The 23862-nt window shown below is 41.8% G+C and overlaps 3 protein-coding genes across 3 annotated transcripts in view; 1 reads left to right on the top strand and 2 right to left on the bottom strand.

Annotated features, from left to right (window-relative positions):
* nfatc1 (nuclear factor of activated T cells 1) overlaps positions 1 to 4248 on the top strand; it is a gene marked incomplete at its 3' end in the record, with an annotated part of 36675 nt that extends 32427 nt beyond the window's left edge. The window contains exon 10 of the mRNA XM_079176220.1: positions 4193 to 4248. Coding sequence (XP_079032346.1) covers positions 4193 to 4248 — 56 coding nt within the window. The remainder of the gene's footprint in view (positions 1 to 4192) is intronic.
* Positions 4249 to 12507: 8259 nt separating this feature from the next.
* Positions 12508 to 15104, bottom strand: slc52a3-2a (solute carrier family 52 member 3-2a; the record flags this gene model as incomplete). The annotated part of the gene is made up of 3 exons (XM_079176242.1): positions 12508 to 12717; positions 12844 to 12967; positions 14092 to 15104. The coding sequence occupies 3 exons, from the start codon at positions 15102 to 15104 to the stop codon at positions 12508 to 12510; spliced, it is 1347 nt and encodes a 448-aa protein (XP_079032368.1).
* Positions 15105 to 19072: 3968 nt separating this feature from the next.
* On the bottom strand, positions 19073 to 23528 carry slc52a2 (solute carrier family 52 member 2). Its single transcript, XM_079176684.1, has 4 exons — positions 23335 to 23528; positions 21505 to 22351; positions 21302 to 21425; positions 19073 to 20561 (listed from the first exon to the last, which is right to left on the bottom strand). Exons 1-4 carry the CDS (start codon positions 23462 to 23464, stop codon positions 20349 to 20351), a joined length of 1314 nt encoding a protein of 437 aa, XP_079032810.1. The 5' UTR covers positions 23465 to 23528; the 3' UTR covers positions 19073 to 20348.
* Between the last annotated feature and the right edge of the window lie 334 nt (positions 23529 to 23862).

Genomic DNA, 23862 nt, shown 5'->3' with positions numbered 1-23862 from the left:
CTTCACTCGGTGTTGAGCATTTAGACTTGAAAATATTTGAGACCTTCCTTCGAGCCCAAAGAATAAAAAGTATTTTGCTTAAAAAGTGTGCAACGAATCAATTCATTTCCTGAATCGACTAATGTTAACGCTATTCATTCCCAGCAACACATAATTCCCCAGATCCACTTTGTTTGTGGAGGATGAAAATGACAGGTGAGGAGCACATTATGACTTGTTCAGGACTCGAATCTCAAAGTTGAGAACTTGGGACTTGACCTGGGACTTGTCAGGTTTGACTTAAGACTTGAGTGCAAAGACTTGAGACTTACTTGTGACTTTGGTCCTACCTCTGCCATTTAGTAGCTGTTCTGGAGCTTTCAGTCATATCGCATGATCTTCCTCAGCAGATGGTGTTCTGACCAGATGTCAGGGGATTGTAGATTTTCACATTTCGACATTTCGTTTTCCTCCATGTGGGCTTAAAAGCTGAAGTTCCTTATTGACCCTGGAAACATCAGCTGATGAACAATCTCACTTTAAGGTCCATAGCTGTTCCGAACATCACAGTTTTATCAATAATGAACTTAGAACCTCAACATGAACGAGAACTGGGCAAACTCCTTTATCTGATGGAGATCATGTGATGTGATGAAACCTCTAGAAAAGTTACTAAATGTTCATCGAAGTGAGATTGTTTTATTTAACTGATTTAATATTTTCTTCATTGTAATCATATTTCTGTACAACAATAGGGATCCCTACAGCAGCTGAGCACCGTCTCTTTCAAGATCACACATACCTTAAACATTTATTTTTTAAAAAGTTTTGTTTTTTTCTCAAATTTCAATCTAAATTCTATTCTATTTCTCTGAATGACACCCCAGAGTTTACTATCCCACTCAGTGGACGTTATCCTGTTTGGACACCCTCCTGTCTCTCGAACAAATCGATGTGAGCGGAGAACACATGACACAGATGTCACACTGGTGCTGGGCCTATTTTTAGGACTTTGCTGTGAACACACTTAGAGATCAATACATTGCCTTTTTTTCCCAATTAGATCCTCCACGTCAAATGTGACGGCACAATGAAAAGTGGGCCATGGTAACGGACACATAAACAGCTGATGGTTGGTGTCCTCAGTGGGGCAAAAAGAGAAAGAGTTTTACTCCCCGGCCTTCCTTTGTTTTATATCAGGATAAACTACTGAATTCTGTCTTTTTAGTCGTATGAAAGCTGGTCCACCACACATGGCTCACGATGCCGCGTACAGAAAAATACCTGATAGCAACCGGACAGGCCATAACATGATGTCGGGGTCTGACGATGTCTCGATGTGCTAAATTTACAGCCGGGCTCGATGTGCTCGCTGAGAAAGCCATTGTAATAACGTCCCCCTGAGGTTCTTGAACTCAACGATCATATCCTTCCACCTCCAGATGCGCAGGAGGTCAAAGCCAGATCAAATAGAGGAGAGGAGGTCAGTCAGTTCAGTCTGGGCCGGGACCAGCACACATGGCAGCGGAACGACACGCTGTAGGAGGGTGGAGATGAGGTTAGAGTGTTTATTTCTTCTGGTTCACGTGTGTCTTTTTGGTGATGTATTGGTTCACATGGCTGGTGGCGGCATGCTGTCCTGATGATGAGCTGTGTTAGAAAGCATCCTGCATTACAATACACACAGCAACATTAACCATTCTAATGCTACTGATCCCGATGGAACTGCAGCTAACGTCTGGAGAGTTTAGGTGCAGTTCACTTCTGTTCTCTCCACTGTTCTCTAACAGATGGGTTTATTCATTCATCCTGAAATAATGTTCAGCGGTTTTGCATGTTTTAGTTTTAGCCCATTGCATGTAAAACAAAAATACAAATAGCAGAAGTTATTTAGTCGATCTTAATAAAAAGTCGAGCAAAAATTGATATTTTCATAAATTGTTGTTTCTTGTTTTGATGGGCAGCCTGCTCTTAGATTTATGAGCGTTCTTGAAGGCACCGTTATTGTGTCTGTGATCCTTGCTCTCAACGGCGTCACCACACAAAATATAACAGCTGCAAAAAAGAGCAAAGGTGCAAAAATATTTAGAGCAACTGATGCATAATGGAGACCAATGGCTGCCTGCAGGGTAGAAAAGCAATGTAGAAGCTTGGCACAATGATACTTGATGCAATAAAAAAGGGTTCTCCAGTGATTTAGTGTTGCACCTCCATAAAGTTCAGGGCCTCACATGAGACCGATTTGAAAGGGAATGGCCTAAATCGGAGCAGCAGAGGCTGAAATATTTTTTAACTTTAGTCCCTAGTACACGTCAAGCTCCAAAATCACCAGATCCTACATTTCCCATAATGCAACGAATAGCACAATCTTGTTTTGGTGTAGTCTCCAAACCCAACATAATCAATGTTATTTGCTCAGAAAACCTTTATCCAGAACCACAGATGACATTAAACATGGTGTGAACGTGGTGGAGTTCCCCTTTAAGATTAAACTTTTGAACGTGAATGATGAGTTGTTGTTTTGGGGGTTTTGGACCACTCTGCTAAATTTAGACGAAGTGATTCAGAGCACCTGCGTATAAATGTCTCTGTCGTCTTGACGAGTATCTTCTACGCCGCCAAGTTCTTCACGAAGACACACTGCTGTGAATCTCACCCTGTCTTCGTAGTCACTTAATAGGTTCAATGTGTTTCTGTGACACGCTCATGAGAGGCAGCCGCTGCGCTGCGCTTATCAAACCGCTCGAGAGGTCTTCCTGTTGCTGTAACAGCAGTCGATCAGCGAGGTCAAACACATGAACCTCACGTCTAGAGTGTTTTGCACCCACACTTTTAACCAAGCCTCCTCCATTCCTTGAGAGGTGCGTACACCCCTGTCTGTTTTGGTGATGGCAAGCGAGGGGTATTTATGGGAGGAAGCTGCCGTGCCAGCGCTGGTTCTGCGAGAGAAAAGGCTGATCTGCTGCCTGCGATGAAAATAAACGTTTTTGAAAAAAAGTAAAGTAATTCCATTGTGTGGAGAGGAAGGCTGCTTTTCCAAGCGTCCAGTCAGTCAGAGGGAATTCCTCCCTTGGTTTCTCCGAGGCCCGATCCGGCCAGGGGTGTTCCCCCGGGGGGGGGGGGGGGGGGGGGGGGGGGGCCTGCAGGCTGATTAGAAAAAGTGAGAAGCTGATCTGTGGAGACTATCTCTTCAAAGTGATAAATGAGGTCACAGATAAGAACGGTGAAAGCTAATAAACCATGAACCCGCTCAATCCCCTTTAGAGAGGGGAAGAATGTGAGTGATATGTCCTTATGTCTCTGTTATCAGAACATTGAGATATATATATATATATATATATATATATATATATATATATATATATATATATATATATATATTTCCCTGGTTTAGCTTCAGTCCGCCTGCTCAGTTGCTCTTGGATCCTCCCCCCCTCTTCCGTCATCCAAAGTACACAGCTGATAAAAATGGATAAACAAGTGCACCTGGATCCTTTAGAGACAGCAGGAGGTTGCATCATCTCTCTTGATAAAGAAAGGTCTGGGGATCTCGGATATAAAGTGATTCTGTTAGGTTGACTCAGAGGAAATATCAGATCCTATAGAGCTCAGGGAACTGTATTCCCTGTGGCGGAACTTTAAAGCACTAAAATATGTTTTTTTTTTACATCAGCTTCGTTTGGTTCATTGTTTTGGGTTTTGCGGTCCATAACCGCTCTCATCAGTGTCCTTTTTATTTGTAGCAGGCAGCTGTTTTCATCACTGCACACTACCGGCTAAGCACCAAACAGCGAACAGAAAAAGTCAGCAACCAGTCGATTATCAAAGTGGAACATTTAGCAACTTAAGAGCCAGAAATGAACCTGAAATCTGAACTAAAAGGAGAGTAAATATTGAATGCTAATGTTGCTAACTGGTCTGCTAAAATAAATTAACTGTCAGCTAACTTTTTAGCCAAATCCACTGTATAGGGTTATTTTTGAAAGCCAATAAAAACTAGTTGTAGATGTTTAGTAAACATTGTAAATAAAGTTTAGAAAAAAAGTGTTCATGTCAGATACTATTACTAGCAAGAAGCTAATTGAAAAGAGTAGGTTTTCAGGGGCTTTAAAGATATTACATGCGACGTTATACTGTACATGCACTCCCTCTGCATGACATCCATGTGGAGGTCATGAGTACTGACCCCCCTTTTCTCTCTTTTCCTTTGCAGTCAATGAGATCATCAGGAACGACCTGTCGACCATCTCCGTCCACAGCCATGCGTAGTTTCCCGTCCGCGACAAAACTGACACGGGAAACCCCCCCCCCCCCCTAAAAAAGGGAAACGCCAAACAAAAGATTTGACGTTGTGCTTTTCATGCTTGGACTACAGCGTGCAGGAAGCAGCAAAAAAGAAGGAAATCCAAAGAGAACAAATGTAAATGTATAGTCCAGATGACCCAGGGTCCAACGTGTGCCTTGTTTTTACATATATAATGCCTTTACACAGACGTTACCCGAGGAATACATCACATGACTGACTTTAGCAACCATGCCTGCCGTCCCCCGCCTCAACAACAATGTTGCTTTTAGAGGACCAAAACATGTTTTTATGTCTTTTTTTGCTGCAGTTTGTAAATGATTCAGTGCCTTTGAGTTATGTAATTTGTATATACAGCATCTGTAGTGCTTCAGTTTGCATATCTGACTTTTCAGAGAGACAGTTTCAAAAGAGAAGTGCCTTCTTGACTGGAAACAGAAAACCATGGCCCGAGTTTGGCTTCAGTTGTTCTCCAGGAAAATACTTTATAAAGCGAGATAATGTACCGTCGGCTGAATAGTGGCAACAAATGGTAATTATGGGATAATGTTACACGCTAAAAGACGGTGTAACTGTAGCACAATTGGAGAATTGTCATGAGCCACCTAAAGCTACTGGTCACACTGGACCACGTGAGGCTGGAGCAACAAAACCCCCGAGTGTGTTGAATTGATCAAAGATGTGTTTTATTTCTCATGAGTTCAACTTTTCATTTGTAAAAGGAAGAATGTGCCATTTTTTTCAAAAGTTGCATAGTCACACTTTAAATCATAATTTGTTTGGACAAATTAAGTAAAGATGTTTAAGAATTGAATACATTTTCTGTATTTGCGACCAACAGTAAGCACTTAGCCACTAAACTTGAGGTATCACGAGTAGTTTTTTCCATTTAGGCGTCTTGTTACTGTCACTTAAAGTCACAACAACAATGGCAACACTTTTCAGACAATTCAAAATTACCCAAACCTCATATAGAGTTCTTATGTTGTTATGCACTCGTACAGTACAAAAAACAACGGGAGGCCAGAGACGAAAGTGAGGAAATCATTTTTCTGTTGTTGTAATACTCATTCCAGCCACAAGAGGCTGTAGTGGCTCACTACGCCATGTTATAAACAGGACTCAGAGCATTCACGTTTCCTTCTAGGGGAGTTCTACTTTCTCCATGCACTCTAAACCGTATGTACATATACATAGTGTTCTACCAAGTTATGAAAGTTAAAACTCCCGTGGAGGAAAACGTACATTTTGGAGCTATTTGGAGCTATTTGGAGCACGGGGTAGTGGTGCTCTTTAGCCTCTTGTGGTCTAATAAGTATTAAACTTTTTCTCCCACCTGTAAAAATAAAGTTTTAGGAACATTTTTGTCACCTGCTCTGATTCATAAACACAGGAGAGAAAACCGTTAAGACCAGACTATGAAAATGAATCATCAGAATTTCATTTTCTCCCTTCCCTCTCATGGCTTCCATAAAACATAATGAGACATTTTGAGTCATTTCTGCATACTGACTCTAAAACAACATAGACTTTGCAGTAAACTGTTGGCTACAGTAATACTGCTTTGACTTTTATCGGAGAAGAAAGTTAGCCTGGAAGCTATGCAACATGCCGGTAGTCTCTCAAAGAATGTAACGGAGAAGGCCTCGAACCCGATGAATACGTAATAACAGTGAACAGCAATACAAATATATAAATTCTTTGTTTGTTTTTTGTATTTTCATATTTATTCTCTTAGCATGTGCTCTGTTTATCCACGTTCATCATACAGCCTCTTTGACATGGTTCCCTACATTACATTATCTACTCATTTGTTTGCTCTCTTATAGTAAAACTAAATGGGCTGACACACTTTTGCTCCCAGGTTTTATAAGTATTTATGAGTCTTAATCCTTGTAACTGAAGCCATACTGGAATGTTTACCGCAGAGGTTGTTGTTAGTGAACAACTCAAAGTTCTGCTTTGTGATCTATTTTTGTGTATTTGTCAATAAATAAGTCTTCATCTCTTTCATGTTATTGATCTGTTTCTTACCTTTAGTTTGATCAATATCTGTGTCATCGCATTACAACAGAGAGAATATTGGGGGAAACGCCTTTTAGATTAGATTCATATGGCCAACACACATAACGTATCTGCTCTTGTGGAATCATCTCCACACATAGTTGGAGTCAGCATGATGATTTCCTAAAAGAAATAAATGGAAACCAAACGCTGAATGAAGCCGTACTGTCGTGAGAAATATATCCGCAAAAATCCTACACTATATAGCGGCGTTTTGCAGTTTTAAGTCGACAGTAGTCAGTTAATCAAACTCTAAAGCGGATGCCCAATAGAGCTTTGGATCTTAAGACTACCCTTCAGAATGCCACGCTGTTGTTGCACAGTTTATATCACATAAAAAGGACACGACAATGATGCAGCTGCGGGCTGTAGAGAGAGGCCAGAATCTCTGAAATTGTTAAAAAAATTGTTAAAAACGAACATGTAGCACAAAAAGTAAAGAACTTGCACACTAACAAATTCACAACAATGCATACGCTTTTTGCATGCAAGTCAGTGTGATTCTACTATTGCTTCAAAGGTGCAAACTTTGTAATTCAGAACAAAAATCTAGCGGCAAACAACTATTGTCTATGTAAAGACACAGTGGAGTAATGTCTACCTGAGCAGAGGAGGAAGTCGCTCTCCCAAAGTGTGTGTTGTAATACGAGTGTCTCTGTGCTTTGTCTACATAGCCCGTCCGGCTGAGGGTTCATGTCAGTTCACATCACTAGCTAGCTAATGGCCGCCGTCGCTCTGGACTGCGCTCATACGGCGGTTACAACTGGTAACGCCGTCCAGACCGACGGCGGCGTTGTGGAAGCGTAGCGCCCAACCTCCGGTTCCCTCTCAGGTAAACACTGTGAAGTCCGTCAGCACTGTTGCCGCTGTTAGCGCTGTTAGCTACTAGCCACCGGCTCAGCCGACGCCACATTGAGAGCCGTGTGGAGGCAATCCCTCAGTCCTCGATGCTCTGGATTTAGAATTTAGCACCCTTTAAAGCAGAAATCAACCTCACATCTATAAAGGTAAACCTACGACTATCACACAGTATCCCAACACATAACATCCCGATACTCAGGTGCATCCATATTTACACAGCGTCTTACTCTTCACTGCAACCACAGATGGTTAACAGTGTTTCATAATAACTAAAGAATATCAGTTTCTTACAAATCTTCATGATTGATAACTCCAGTAAGAATAAATCCTCCTTCAAATCCTATTTCACAAGTCTTTCTTTCTTTCTTTTATTATGTAATATTACTACTCAAGGCCTCTCCTGTGCAGTGGGTGTCTGTTGTGTTACAGGGCACACTGACACCGTGTGGTCTGCAGGATCTCCTACACATTGAATGACTCTCAGTGCTGACAAACACTTCATTATTGGCGTCTGTATGTTTTCTTTTCTCTACCTGACTGTGTCACAGCCGAACCTTAACCGACACCGAAACTCTGCAGTTATGGAAATCGGGGCGTGATGTTTGTTGGTTTTGCTGGGCTGCCTCACACCTGTCTTACATCTATTAGTAAAATCAGGCGTCATTTTTACTGAAACAGTCGATTGATCCACGGGTCACTCTTCGGTTTGGTCTGAGCAGCAGCCGAATACACCTGGTAAGCTCTGACTTCGCGAGTGTTGAATAATAAATGATATAAAATTATATGATTGTAGGTATAATTGACAGTTCAAGGTAACGTAGAACAAGACGGTATTCATGACACTGTTAATATTGAGTCTGCAATGTTTAATATATCTGCTTATATGTCTTTATATGAATGTAACATCATTTATAAAAATGTATTGGATCAAGTTTCTTTACTTTCTAAAACCAAACTCAGAATTCTGCCAGTAGGCCTACAGTACTTTTAATTTGACTTTTTTCTTTACAAACACCAAACAAATTTGCTTTTGATCATTTTTTAAGAATCAAGTGATGTGCTTTATTCTGTCAAGGTTCAAGATATTAGAATATACATTTGGCTTTAAAGATCTCCATTTGTACTGGAGAAAAGGTTGAATTAATATTGCATCGGTGTATTTTATAGAATTCAAAATGTATAGAAAATACTGTACGGATGTTTCTTTAAAAAAGTTCAAGTTTGAATCACTTTAGAGCATGAAGGAATCAGGGGATGTTTGTGCATTTTACAGCACAGTATGCCTCTCTGTATGTATGTTCCTTTGCTTTCATATTCAAAGATGAAACTTAGAAAATATACACTTTTAAATGTCCATCAGTCTCTTTGATGCCTTGTTTCTTTCAGCTCTGAACAGCAGTCTGGTGAAATGGCGAACGTTACCAATGAACGGGTCTGTGTGTATGGACCGGTCCAGTTCGTGGGTCTCTCACTGGTCGACCTCATTACTATCCTCATGGGACAACCGGTGATCGCCAACCTGCTGCGGATCTCCATCACATCCAAGAAGACTACAGATATCCTGAATTTCAATTTAGCTCTCTTCCACTACTTCCAGTACTGGATCTCCTTCCTCCATCTAATCTGCCTGTTGGTGACGAAAGACACCCACCAACTAATCTCCAAGTTTTTGTTAGTGTACGTACAAATCGGGGGGCCAATGAGTTTGTCTTATATCTGCCTGGAGAGATACGTTGCAGTGATTCACCCCACGTCTTATCATCTGCTGAAGAAATACAGATTCAGGGAGGTTTGTGCTCTCACGGTGTGGCTCCTTTCTGTGCCCTGTGCTTCGCTGAGTGTTTTGGGTCCGAGCGTTTCCTCCATCCTCATGGAGTCCGTGTTGCAACGTCTCCCATCAAGTGTGATGTTGTCAATGGCGACAATGATGGTGGGGTGCAGCATCATGATTGCGAGGGCGCTGAAGAAGTACGGCCCGGGGAGAGACGAGCTGCACCCTGTCAAGAAGAGAGCCTTTAAGACTGTCTGTGCCACCTCAATCCTCACCATGTCCTGTTACCTTCCAGTTACTTTATTGCAAATCTTTGTGTATAAGAAGGGATTCGTTTATGAATGTATGGTGTTTCCTATATGTATCTTCTTGCTGTCTGTTGCGAGTGTTGTGCATCCAGTGCTTTACCTCTCCACCCAGGGGAAGCTGCGTGCCTTCTTAAAGCCTTTCTATGCGCCATGCAGAGCATTGATGTAGCAGCAAAACAACTATTTGCTTTGTAAATATATAATGGAATAATATCTAAGTAATAATAATAACAATTATTATAATAAAAATGAAAATAATTGTTATTATTATTGTTATTATTATTATATAATTATAATTATATAATAATGTTAATAATCATAACAACAACAACATTAAAAATAATAATCATAAAGATAAGATAAATAATTGTTAGTAGTAGTAGTAGTTATAATAATTATACGATAATGCCAATAATCATGACAGCAACAATAATATTAATAATAATAACTTTATTTGTATTCAATCCTTTAATACAAGAAATGCAACACGATGTGTTTTATGATAAAGAAGGATAGACAGAATGAATATATAAACATAGTATTTATGTAGGTCAGAAGTAAACAAAGACCCTCCCAATTTTCCGCCGGATGCAAATTCAGTACAGGTCTCGATTACACCGTGACAAGAACTTTTTGTAATGTGAGCTTCCCTGGGCTTTGTTGACGTAGACAGGCCGGTCGTGCGTGCCTTTAAGCGTTTGTATCGGGGCAAATTCAGCATTTTAGCCGTCTCCATCTTGTTTTTTGGCAACCATAAGTAACATGAGAGGGTAAATAGAATCGAACGCTAATTAAGACATTTTAGGTGACCAAAAATGCTAAAATGAACTTTCATGAACTAAAAAGGGTTAAAGTTCAAAGGCGAAAACATGACAACTCCCAGACCGGACAACGCTGTGGTAGCGACCTGTCAATCATAAGGTAGCCCCGCCCTAAAGCATACCCTGCTTTATGGTCTATTTGACTCTAAATGGACCATCATTTACTAAATGAACATCATGCTGTATTGATGAAGACTTGAAACTATAGATTGAGACCATAAACTCATGTTTACAATGTTTACTGAGGAAATAAATCAACAGAGAAGCAGAGTCATTTTCTCACAGACTTCTATACAACCAGAGGAGTCGCCCCCTGCAGGCTTCTGGAAAGAATGCCAGTTTAAGGCACCGCTGCGTTGGCTTCACTTTCAAACCCGGAGCTGAACGCCTGGTTTTAGTGTATGTGAGCATGCATGTCCCACTGGCTCACTGCCACCGCTCTGCACTACCATCATACCGCAGTTACAGCTGATACAGCATTGCAGTGGAAACATAGCCCCCCCCCCCCTCAGGTAAACACTGATATCTCTGTCAGCACTGTTGTTGTTTGTGCGATTAGCTATCAGCATCTTTAGCTGCTGCTGCTAGCCGCCGCCATGTTGAGAACCGTGCGCAGGCAATAGAAATGCTCTGAATTTCGACTTTAAAGTGAAAAAAGAAAGCCAGATGATTTTTCTTTTAATCTTCTTCTACTAATATGAATAAACAAGTGGGACAATGCCATAACAACATGTCCATCTCTTGAACTCTGAGTTAAGCTAAATTGACCTGTGTGCAAACCAAACACAAGTGTATTCTCACGTCATCTGATTGTAGAAATCTGGTAATCTAGATTTGAAATGCACGATGGCCTGGCAGGTTGTAATATATACACAGAGGATTGTTTCTGAATAGGAAAACATTTGCTTTGTTTCTTTGAGTTATAACAATAATGCTTTGATGGAGAAATGATACCATTGGTACCATACCATAAGGAGCCACGGCAGGTTGATGACCAAATGATGTTTCTTTCAAAATGAAAATCAAAGAATGAATAATGGAGTATGGAAATGATATGATCATATGAAAATAATATGTCAATTAAGAGGACATCAGATTTTGGAGAAGATTTTTATCTTGTCGGCTATTTCTTTTTTTTTAAACTATAGATTTTACAACCAGATAACATATTGTTTGATGGTTTTAGGTTGAGCTGTATCGCTGTGTCACCAGACTTTGTCCTGTGGCCACAACTACGTGGACAAGCCATGTCTTTACCCCGTTGTGTCCCTTTGGTCCGGAGGCTGTTTTCAGGGTTCGGACCACCAGTTGTCCCAGTCAGGTCGACATATAAAGAAGTACGTTGTGTTCTTTCAGTAACGTTGGGATTATATCTTTATAGTGTAATCATTACGTCATATTGTTTATTGCATCTCATACCATACAATAAATAATATGATGATGGCACATGTAAATAAAAAACAAAACAATATTGTGATTGCAGAATTATTATATTACTACTTATTTGTCGATTCAATGGACTTTTGCTCTTGGCTGATAAAAAGTTTTTTTTAAGGGATCTAACATCAAGGCAAAAAGTTGCTTTATCCCAAATAATTGTAGTTCTGGCTATATAGCATGACCACATATACAGCTGTCAGGGTAGCTTCATACAGTGGTGGATTATAAATAAGTACATTTACTCAAGCACTGTACTTAAGTACAAATTCAACATACTTGTACTTTTCTTGAGTTTTACCATTTTATGTTATGTGCTTCTCCTCCACTGGGGTGAACATAGTATACTGTTTACTCCACTACATGTCCTACTGTCCAGGAAAAGAACACAATATCCAAATTTGAGGATTTTGAATGTTTGTGATAAACAGAAGGGTGAAGTGTTTCTTTATGTGTTGAACATGTTTTCCTACTAGCTAATTAAACTAATTTAAAACGGCGTGTTGGATCAGCTGGAAAATGCATCTCCATGAATCTGAAACAGGACATATGATGATCTTATAGAATATGATGCATTGCTGCAGATTAACCTATAGTCAGCCCGATATGAAGGAGTTACAATGATGCAACATACGCATTAATGCTGCAGTAACATCATATATATAGAATAGTAAAATACTGACAGGGAACATTTCACTGCACAGCGAGCACCTAAGTACGGTTTTGGAATGTTGGAGTTTTACTTGTAGGTGGTGTATTTTCCTAACGTACTAGTATAAATAGTGTTCATCCTGTCTGCAGCAGCACGGTCTGTACGGCTACATTATAGCTTTTCTTGTAACAAATGACATGCTCAGATTCATGTGTTACCAAGTAAAAAAATAAAAAATGGTGGTAAAAAGAACACAACATTCAATTGTCTCCTCCGTTGAATATCTCGGTTCACACACGGATGTCGAGTCTTTATTGGCATTTCGTGTTGCACGGGTCCCCGGATGAGAAGAGGCCGTACACGCTGACCACGGGGAACATGGTCACGGCTCCCAGCAGGGAGCCCAGCTGCACTACCGCTCCGCACCACACGAGGGCGCCGTGGCCCTCGTCGCGCAGGGTCAGCCCGATGATCACCTTCACGTAGGACAGGGTGAGAATAAACAGGACCCAGGCCAGCACCTGGTGGAGCGAGACGGAGGTGTGAGTTTGAAACCTACAATTAACTCTATGTCGGTTGCCTGCATGTGGTGTTTCAGTAACGCCCACGCAAGAAAGGTAAGCAAAGCCGAACAGTGTCCTACTCACAATGACGACGCCGCCGGAAGTTTCATTAACCAGCAGTGGGCACGGACTCAGCGCTGCCATGCTCATTATATAAGCTCCGACCCCGCTTCCGGTCACCGTGAGAGCGCCCATCAGCAGCAGAGATCTGCGGGGAAATGACACATTACCCTTTACCCATTGTCATTTTGATGGGTATGTAGGTAAAGATTGACATAATATTCCACACAATGTATTCATACACAACAATGGGGAAGTTCAGTTTCCAATAGAAATCAACTGTGAACTCTTTTTGTCACTATCTTGAAACAAAATACTGAAAACAAATTAGAATTGATTCTTTGCATGTTGGACTTAGAACCAGAAGAAAGAAAAGTAAGAATATAGAACAAGTGAAGTGTGAAGTTTAAAAAATAAGTTGCTTTATTTATTTATTTATTCATTTTCCTTTTTAAAGGGTGTTCATTTATCCGTGACCTGAAGGTGTTACGTTTCCGTGTTGTCCGTGTACACGTGTTCCCATTCTCGTGGACGCGATATCTCAGGAACACCTTCAGGAAATCAACTTCAAATTTGGCACAGATGTCCTGGACTCAAGGATGAACTGATTCAAATGTGATTGTCAAATGTCACTTTTTGGCCATACATTAAAGAATAAAGAATTCCTATGCTAATTGTATAGACTGTATCTAAGAAGTGGACGTGGTCATCGTGACGTCACCCATTAGTTTGTGGACTGCTGTCATGAAGCCTCGAGATCAGTGATTTGGTCGTCGCCATCTTGTTTTTTTTGCAAACAATGAATGCTCTTTATGGTCTATTTGACTCTAAATGGACCATCATTTACTAAATGAACATCATGCTGTATTGAAGAAGACTTGAAACTAGAGATTGAGACCATAAACTCATGTTTACAATGTTTACTGAGGGAATAAATCAAGAGAGAAGTAGAGTCATTTTCTCATAGACTTCTATACAATCCGACTTCTTTTTGCATCTGGAGGAGTCGCCCCCTGCTGGTCAGTAGAGAGAATGCAAGACAAGGGTACAAACTACAACTTGACTGGTTGGTGGAGGCGTGCAACTGTGAGGCGGTAATTCTAGTTTCTAATGCAAACTGAGGTTCTAGGATAGAGGGTCTCGCAGGCTGCCCCGATTATTATCAATAATCTTTAATAGTTATTATTAGCTTCGAGGCAAACTTGTGATTTTGAGCTATTGAAAATCAAACTGACTAATGTAGTGAAAAAGGTGTACAAACCACACACTGACCTTACGGGGAAGAACATGGCGATGAAGCAGGCGAGAGGGTTTGCTACAGCAGCCATGGTGGCTGATAAGTGATAGGTGTTGTTCCCGTACGGCAGGCACGAGTAGGACTGCACCGAGGGAAGCACCACGTTGGTCAGAGCGTTGGCCCAGGCCAGGATCACAAAGATGTAAAACACCTGCGTCCAGCTGTACAAGCCTGTACCGAAGCTGCTCATGCGCTTCTGGCTCGCAGGTCTGTACGGATCCATCATGGGCTTCTGCTCCGCCCACTTCCTGTCCCTTTCTGACTTCTCCTTTACCCCGTTGGTGTATCGACTGCTGGGACGCTCCCTGGCCACGGACGGGTGGTAGTTCAGCAGCAGGAACGCCACCAGGCACACCAGCATCATGGCGCTGAGGAAGAAGAAAAACACCTCGGCAGAGAAGTTGGCCGGTTGATACTGGGCCTGCAGGTCAAAGGTCAGGGAGCTGTCGGAAGAGTTCAGGGTGTGGTTCAAAGACCCGGTGCTGTTTATGCAGTGGACCACTCCGACCCCCTGGATCAGAGCCACCAGGGCAGGCAGCAGGCCGCTCAAGCCCTCACCAATGTAGTACGTGGTCAGGTACCGAGCCTTGAGACGCATCATGAAGGGGAGGAAGGTGACGGAGGAAGTGCAGTCAACGGTGGCGAGGAAGAAAGTCAAGACGAACAGGGCCACGCTGCGAGGAGCGCCCGCCACCATCACGGTCTCCTTCCAGAAGAAAGCCAGCAGGAAGCTTGCGGCGGTGCCCAGGCCGATGATCGCGTATATGACGGCCGCTTCGTTCAGAGCGCCGGGCCGGAAGCGATGCATCAGGGTGACGAAGAGGGGCCCGACGTTGGCCACCTGGATGAGGACGGAGAGGTACGAGGGCAGGTACCAACCCTCGGGGATGTGGGGGACGATGAGGGGCAGCTCCACCCACAGACCGTTGATGGAGACCCAGGAGCCCATCCCGAACAGACACGCCAACAGGTGGGTGAGAAGGGACATGTTGGAGGTGTGTTTCTAGTGCTAGGAAACAAATAGATGACTATTAATTATAGTTAGTTGCATCCCAACTTTATCAAATGAACTCTGACCTCAACCCAACTAATATATTGATTGCCATGAATTCTGGTACATGAATGCCAGATCCCCAGATGATGCATCCTATCGCCTCTGGGGATCACTTGCAAGGAAAATTTGTCATCTTTTAATGTGGCTGTCCAATCAGTGTTTATGGTAAATTGAAGCAGCAAATTCCACAGTGTGTGCTATATAGACAGAGAAAGCAGATTTCTGCTGCTCACGGAGCCGTGCCGGCAGCGCCTACATGTACCAGGATGCATTGCGTGCCAGCTTCTGTCCAACGTCTTCTCTGGTGCCACCCCCTCATTCCCACTCAGCAGCCAGGAAATAAGACACGGCAAACTTCTGTTGGTCTTGTAGCACACACTGATTTATCAATAACACTGATTGGACATTCAGCTAAAAGGTGCCAAATGTTCTCTTTAACTTTTAATTTTGCACCATAATTGGGTTATAATTTCATCATAATAAAATATGCAAATCACAATTCGACCAATATTTTTGGTTTATTACCAAATGCCTGCAAAACGCTTTAATTGCCTCTTGCATTACTTGTGTGTTTAGCACATGTTAGCACTCTGACATGCAGGTGGCCGTGGTCAACATTCCACCTGCTAAACATCAGCATGTCATTGTGTGCATGGCTGTAGACTAGGGCTACCTCTAACAAGTATTGTCATTGTTGATTAATCTGTCGATAATTATTTTACTCAATCAGTCGTTTTGTCAATATCAATTCAGAAAGAGGTGAAAAAAAGTCAATCTGTGTTTCCCAAAGCTGAAGATGGCTTCCTTAAATGTCTCAAAGACATTCCCTTTACAGGCACAGAGGAGAAACCAGAAGAAATCACTTTCAAGAAGCTGAGATCAGAGAAGTTTGACTTTTTCTCTCCTGAAAAATGACTCAAACTGATTATCAAAATAGTTGGACATTAATTTGTAGGATGAGAACTTATTGATTGATATTCACAGCTCTACTGTAGACTCTTAGCAAAGACATGAAGGTGGTCTTTTATGCATTATGTCTGCAAACCAGAGGGTAATGCTATCTGTAAAGGGACAGTTCACCCCAAAACACAATTCATAGTCTTATTTATCTATCCATGCGTATTGTTTTTCAGTGAAATGTATTGAGGTCTAGCTATTGACTAGTACAATGGAGCTCAATGTCCTAGTATGTGGACCCCAAAACTATAACCACACATTCACCTGTATTCAGTTAGCATAACAGCAATTAGTTCATACAAATGGAGCTCAAGCGCAAGTTCAGTCAGGAAGACACTCACTCGTAATCTGTCTCTCCTCTCCTTGGAATTACTCTATCAGCTGATTGGGGGCGTGCACTTTTAAGTATCCCACCAGATTCGGCACAGTTTCCTTAAGCCAATCATATCTGTGCGGTCAACTTTAAAAGTGTTCTCTTTGCTGCTGTCAGTTGTCATTTCAGCTAAGCAGACGTGACCCTCCTCCACCCCAGTCACCTCCAGTCAGCATCACAGTCAGGCTCCTGATTCATCATCAGATTGGAGCAACTCCCTTCACCACCACCACCACCACCAGTGTCTGGACTACAGGGGGGATTAGGCCTATTGGACCTCAGTATCCCTACCCTCGGTGATAGTACTTCATGATGGAATCCAATCGCCAAAGACTTTGCACTTTTCATATTTGCATGTGTAATAAATCCTTGCTAAACTATAAAACAAGTCTCTCCTGATTGAAATGAACTGTGCAACCTGGAGAACCTTTTAGTCGTTGCACAGCAGGTCAACTGAACATGAACACAAGCGATGCAATTCATCGTTTATGAAGAATAACGTTTTCAGAAATAAATAATACGTGAATTATTGCTTTGGGTTCAAATAGAGCCATTCTCTCAATGAAAAGAACCTACGTATTTCCCTGTTAATTAGTACCAGATTATACAGTTCTTTCAGGGCTGGTCCACACAAGGTTAACCATTGAGACCAGGTGTTAAACATGCTTTTAGGTCAAGGATGGGGTACATTGGGGTATGGATGGTTACAGTTAAAGAATGCAATGTCTTCCTAAGTGACAAATTATAAATATAAGTCTGTTCGTTTCTTTCATCACCGATGGACGAAAGCTCAAGTCATCTTGGGGTTGACTGCATCGCCGCAGCAGCAAAGAATGAGAAAAACGGTGAGTACAAACAATAAGACAAGTGAAGGAAACGTCAACGGTAAACTCAACATCACAGATTAATGTGTTACCACGAAGTAGCATCCCTCCTCCAGCACTTGTTAAACGGCAGTGTGTGTGACTTGATCCTGCATTTGGTTAATGTTTACTGTCTTCCTGTATCTCTTGTTCTGCTAGCTGCGGAATGAACACCGTTTGATTTTATGCAGATTTCTCCGTCGGGCCACGTGAGCAGAAACGTGATTTCATCCACGTCCAGTTGTTTTCTTCTGATCACAGGCAGGATGTGGGTTAAACCCGCTTACAACACCAAGCATACAGCAAAGTAAAACATGGCCACCTGCTGCTCTGGTAACTGTTACATAACCTGAGAAAACATCTGACCGGTGCATTGTTTATTGGGAAAAGAGTCTTTGATCAGAGACACGAAAGCGTCGGAAGAGAAAGCCCTCAAAGCAGAGTGTTAAACAAAAAAAAAGAATTATCTGTTAGATCTTGGAGCACAATCATACATTTTTAGTTAAATTCATATTCAGCGTATAGACATTAGAATATTAACTAATCATCAAATAAACATCTACACGTTTTGATTGATATTCTGTACAAAAGAGATTCCCTGACACACCATTTTAAACCAATTAAATGGATGAAATGCATCACTGCAGATACTCACATGCTGCTCGGTAAAGAGTTTGGAGTTTTCTGCAGAGAGAAGGAAGCCAAAGTCCTTTGCAGTAAACTGTGTGTGTGTGTGTGTGTGTGTGTGTGTGTGTGTGTACCAAGGAATTAAGCCCTCCTCGGGGGCGAGTGGGTGTGAGAACATGTAGCCAACCACGACACACGTGTGGTTAACCGCTCATTGTCTCAACCTTAAGTACCTTCACTGCCGGGACTTTGAGGATGATCAGTAAACATCACATGTTGTGTTTTGCAACTGCAACTTTTTTGTTTGTTTTTTTGCCTTGGAGGCATTTTTTTTTTTCCAAGAGTGAGACGCATTCAAGAATTTGTTAATGCTGCTTAAGGGGATCATGGGAGCAGGAGGTGAAAATGGGTGTTTAGACAGTTCAGCTACACATTGCATGAGGTTGATTTAAGGCGGACAGGTTATTACAAAAACCCCATGCTCTAAAAAACAGAAGGATTAATATAATAGTATGTAAACAGAAATACAAATGACCAACAGCCAATCTGTGTTTATTGAATTGATCAAGTGAGTCATCATTTGTCCAATATTTAAAGGAAAAGTTCAACATTCTTGGGAAATAGTTAGTGGTGAATATCCCTCTCATAAATGTCGGTTAAAAATAAGACAACAGCCAGTTAGCTTAGCTTAGCATAAAGACTGGACACGGGGGGAAATGGCTCGGCTAATTGATCAAAGTCCACCCGACTAAGAAATAGTCTTGTAAGTTCCCCTCGTGAAACCACAACCCGTCTTAGTTTCACTTTGATTTTCATAAGAATAAAACAAATGAGATATAACGTGTTCATTAAAGAACTTTAGAGACTAAACCAGGCTAAGCTAACTGGCCGTACCTTCATAACGTGCATACAAACATGAGTGATATCAATCTTCTCAATAAACTCTTGGCTTCCCAAAATGTCGGGACTATTCCTTTATTTTCATATTTGGCAATGTAATGTTCTTTAACATGTACTTTATTTAAATATATTTTTATACTTTATTCTTGTAATGAATAAATGGAAACTAGTCCTAATTCTTCAGATCAGTAGCTTTATTGTTTACCATTTATTTCATAGACTTCATAATACACTTCAACATCAGCAATTTGAAAATTAATTTTAAAAAAAAACTAACTCCACATAAAATGTTGAGTCATGAAATAAAGAAAAAGCACCTCAATCACTGGACTGTTTAAACAACCTTTTTACAGTCAGCTCGGAATTTAACAGATTGATCTTCTAAAAAACATCAAATGAAGACGACGTTAACAAATACTTGTCCTCTGCAAACTTCTGTAGTGTTTAATGAAGTAATTAAATGGGATGTCCGGTAGCAGCATGGTTCATAAATTGCCTTATAAAGGTAGAAGAAGTACATAAGACATAAATGATTATTATTTTAAAAGACTGAGATGACACAATCCCTTTGGATACCAAAACCGTTACTTTGCTTGGCCAGCTGTTCCTTTAAGATGACATAACATTACTGTATTTGGAATGAATAAAAATCCCAAATGACGAGTAAATAAACTATAATTCTAAAGTATAAAACATGATCAGAACCAGAATCAAATCCATAGGAAACAGAAATGCTGTGTTTTATAAAGTTCAACATTTTTCAGGCACAGAAATAAATTTGGCATGAAATCAAGTCACTGCATTTATGAACCGTATGTTTAAAGTAGCTATAGTACAAATTATACTCTTCATAATCGCTGACTCAACTGAATTGTATATATGGCTGAAACTAAATTAAATCATGTTATATGCTTACAATGGAATCAAAGCGAAGCGGTAGACACACATTTGAAAATGGTCACAAAAACAGAAACTCCCACGTTCCATTCTGTTTGGATGTTGTCTGTAGTTAGCCGGTCACAACAATCACCATGTTGACTTCTCGTACCATGTAGGGACATGACCTCGTTACTGTGAAAGGCCTGTCGGCAGTTAGCAACTAATAGTGGGAGTATTTCTCATCAATTAGACTGAGCAACAAATGTGGATGAATAAGTGAATGATTGTGTCCCTGAGTAAATAACGTTGCTCGTGGTCTGTTGTGGGGAAAAAAAAAATCCCTCAACTGGTTTTTGCCACAGAGATTCAAAATACCACACAAAGCACTTGTGGTATTACTGCATCATATTCATTTTACATCCCCTTAGCCAATGTGCAGCACAACAATGCTTCCATTATCTAGGAATGTTTCCACAGGCCCCGAGGCCTCTGAATCAGGAGAGGACTGATCTGGTCCTTCACCCTGGAGCCCCAAAAACTGGGTTAAAACAGTCCGTTCCCAAGTCGAACAAATGGGAGCTATGTGGTGCAGTTATCCACACAGTCTCGAGCCCGCTCGAACACTTGGTAGACGTTGACCAAAGGGAACATGGCGAGGGCTCCGATAAGGGAGCCGGCCTGGATAGAGATGCCGCACCACAGCAGGGCGGCGTGACCCGCCTCGTGCAGCAGAGTCCCAATCACCACCTTCAGATAGGAGTAGAGTCCCGTGAAAATGATCCAAGAGGTGACCTGTAGGGGGCACAAGCAGGTAGCTGAAATCAGTGGTGGACACAGTGAACAGGGAGACAGAAACAGACGAGGCTTTAGCGTCTGCGTTTGGAACGTAGTTTAAGGCGTGTTCATCACTTTTCAGTGTGTGATGGTACATTTCCACTGTGTATCTTCTCCTGTTTTATTAGCTGACCACTCAGTGTGTTGACCCTTTTGTATTAACAAAGTTAATAGTGTCAGACATGATCAGTAAGTGTCCTCTCAGGTTGAATAATATTGGATGTGTGTCTTAATCAAGCGCATGATACTGTCAACTTAGATAGGGGGCTGAATGGGGATGCAATCAATGGACCAATCAGTGATTAACCATTCAATGGTTGATTAGTGAATGGTCACTGTTGTCCAGATGTCCTAGTGATGAACTCCTCCTATCCCACCATGTGCTCAAGACCTTTATAAGTCGTACACAACCAACACTCTTGGCTCATCCTCTGCAGACTGCATTGCAGTCAGCATGACGGTGAAGCCTTCTCTGCGCAGAGAATAAATACTTTAAAGACAAACTTCTTTCCTCAATGTTTCAGTATTATAGGACTCACTCGGTACTATTGAATAGTTTTTTCCACCACAAGTGTCTCCCGAAAACACTTTTTGCTACACATTTCTAAATGCTGCTTATGCGGTGTCAGGTATGCCAGGTATGGCATGGAAACATTTTAAATGATACCCAGCTTTAGAAATATGTATTTTCCACTCACCACTAAGGCCATGCCAGCGGGGGTTCCCAAAAGTGGAGGGCAAGGGCTGAGTGCTGCTAAGGCCATGAGATATGCAGCAAAGACTCCTCCTGCTAAAGACAAGAGGCCCAGACCAGCAGAGGACCTGGTGGACAACAACGGGGCCCATTAAAAAACATGTCTTACAAAGTGATGCATGTGTTCAACTTCTTCTATTTTCTCACCTCAGGATAACAAACATGGCGAGGAAGCAGGCCAAGGGGTTGGCTATGTTGCCAAGGACCACGGAGAGGTGGAAGGTCATGGATCCATAAGGCAAACAGGAGAAACTCTGCACAGACGGCAGGACCCCGTTGGTGAGGGCGGTGGAGACGGCGAGCAGCGACAGCAGGTAAATGTTCCGCCGTGTCCAAAATGTCTGCGGCTGTTCCTCCACCCGCACCTGATCCTCAGACACCGGCGTCCCTCCGTTGTGCAGCGGGTGCGTTTCCTCTCCGTTTTTTGCCGCTGCATTGTCAGCCTCCTGTTGCGGTGCATTTTCCTGCAACCTCGTCTGCCTTTGCATCAACGCCTGGAAGCTCAGAGCCGAGATCGACAGCATGACACACAAGAACCAGAAGAAGTTCTGCGCCGGAAAGTTCTCCTTCAAATACTCTGGATGCACCGTGCCGTTCACAGTTTTGCACTCCAGCTTGCTAACGCCTTGCCCTAAAGCCACAACGCAAGGGAACAAGGCGCTGAAGCCCTGACCGATAAAGAAAGTACGAATATACTGAGGGGGGTACCTAAACATGTAGGGCAGGAAGGTGACGTTGGAGGTACAGCAGACCAACGACATGACAAAGGTGAGGAGCAGGAACGGCAGTGACCTTTCCTCTCCGGCTATCGTGACGGTGTGCGACCAGAAGATGGCCAGAAGAGCGGACGCCACGACTGCCAGAGCCTGGATGCAGTGGATGACCAGGCGCTCGTTTAAACGCCCCGGAGCGCAGTGATGTGTGATGGTCACTGCTATTGGACCGATGTTCCCAAACGCTATCAGCACTGAGATATAGGCAGGCAGGTTCCACCCTAAAACAAGGAACGACAATGATCCGTATAAGTTAAAAACATCATATTCACTATAGTTTTAAAATTAAACAATTATGACAATGTTTTTTGTATATACAACTGGTATCAGAAACGTTAACCAACCTATTTTACATTACCCATCCATCATTTTTTGTTATTTTTTAGGCTTCTCTTGTTACAGTGATACGTCATAAAGTTTGGATTTATTTCAATAACAACGCATCGACAACAACATTTAAATAAAGGAGTCTGCTTGCAAGACATGTAACAGCTGTCGGAACCCATTGTGTCCTTATTGTTAAATAAATCATTGGATTAATTATTCTTAAGAATGGATTGACCTGTAAGCAGTATTTTAAATGTGTAGCTGGTGGAGGTGCTGTTATTAGTTCATATAACGTTAATCTGACCATAACAATAATACATGTTTTAAACTGAAAACATGCTTTGTAACAACTACAGCTGCCAAATACATGTAGTGGAATAATATGTTTAGTGTTCCATCTGAAATGTACTTAAAAAACATGAAGTAACGCCAAAAACATGAAGTAACGCCATCATTAAATACGTTCAAACTGACAGAAACACCTGCTTGAGTTGAGCACTCGAATGATTTTATTCCATCACTGGAAAGAGGAAACGTGTTGTTCTGGTTACTATTTGTATTAATAGCTACTATTAACGTTATACCCGTAACTGCCATGTCTTTTACATATTTGCATTTAATGTTAGTTTTTCGTAATCCTGATACGAGAAACCATCACAATAGTAACGTTACACCTGCACTAAGTAAACCTACAGCTAACCTTAGCTAGAAGCAGCGTTCACGTTAGCTAGCGTTTCACAGGGTTTCGGCTCCACCACCAAATATTGAATAATAAACAGAGTCAAAATGAGTTGACTATGCTTCCGCAAAAGATTTAAACTAATAGGCCAAATCCAGATAAGGTGAACGTCTGTTATCTCTCGGAGCGGACACTGACCTTCGGTCAGCACGTTGACTATCACCGGGAGCTCTAACCACAGACTGTTGACGGAAACCCAGGAGCCCATGGCGAACAGAGCCACCAGCCCGTGGGTCACCGCTGCACTGCTCCACCAGCTACCGGACATGGTGCCGCTTACTCCGGCCAAAAGAACGAACACAATGCTGATAACAGGTTTGGGTTAAACAATGAGTGCGTTCTTCCCATTCATGCAGCCCTTACTTGAAGAATGGTGGACACTTACGCAAAGTTCCCGCCCCTTCTGTTGCCTTCGCTTACCCCTCGTAGATTCCTACGTTATAGTCGACATTGTTTGCCTTTTCATTTTGCCTTCAGACGTAAATTGTGCTCTAATTGAGTGAGAAACTAGTGATGTTACATTATATTCTCGCCTGTAATTGAAACATTTGCCTCTTACTTGCGCGTACATCGATTCCCATTCCATGGACTATCCATTTTTGTGTAGAAAATCTGTCCCTAAACTTAATTGTGACTGGTCTATGTGTGACTGTAACTCCATCGCGT

Source organism: Pholis gunnellus (assembly GCF_910591455.1).
Source record: "Pholis gunnellus genome assembly, chromosome: 16".
Taxonomy (NCBI): Eukaryota; Metazoa; Chordata; class Actinopteri; order Perciformes; family Pholidae; genus Pholis; species Pholis gunnellus.
This window is presented reverse-complemented; position numbering and strand designations above follow the sequence as displayed.

Coding starts and splice junctions, on each gene's coding strand:
- slc52a2 (XM_079176684.1), bottom strand. CDS start 23,464: ATGTCCGGTAGCTGGTGGAGCAGTGCAGCGGTGACCCACGGGCTGGTG. Junction 21,426..21,504: donor GCCATGTTTGTTATCCTGAG/GTGAGAAAATAG, acceptor GTTGTCCACCAG/GTCCTCTGCTGGTCTGGGCC. Junction 20,562..21,301: donor CCGCTGGCATGGCCTTAGTG/GTGAGTGGAAAA, acceptor TGCCCCCTACAG/GTCACCTCTTGGATCATTTT.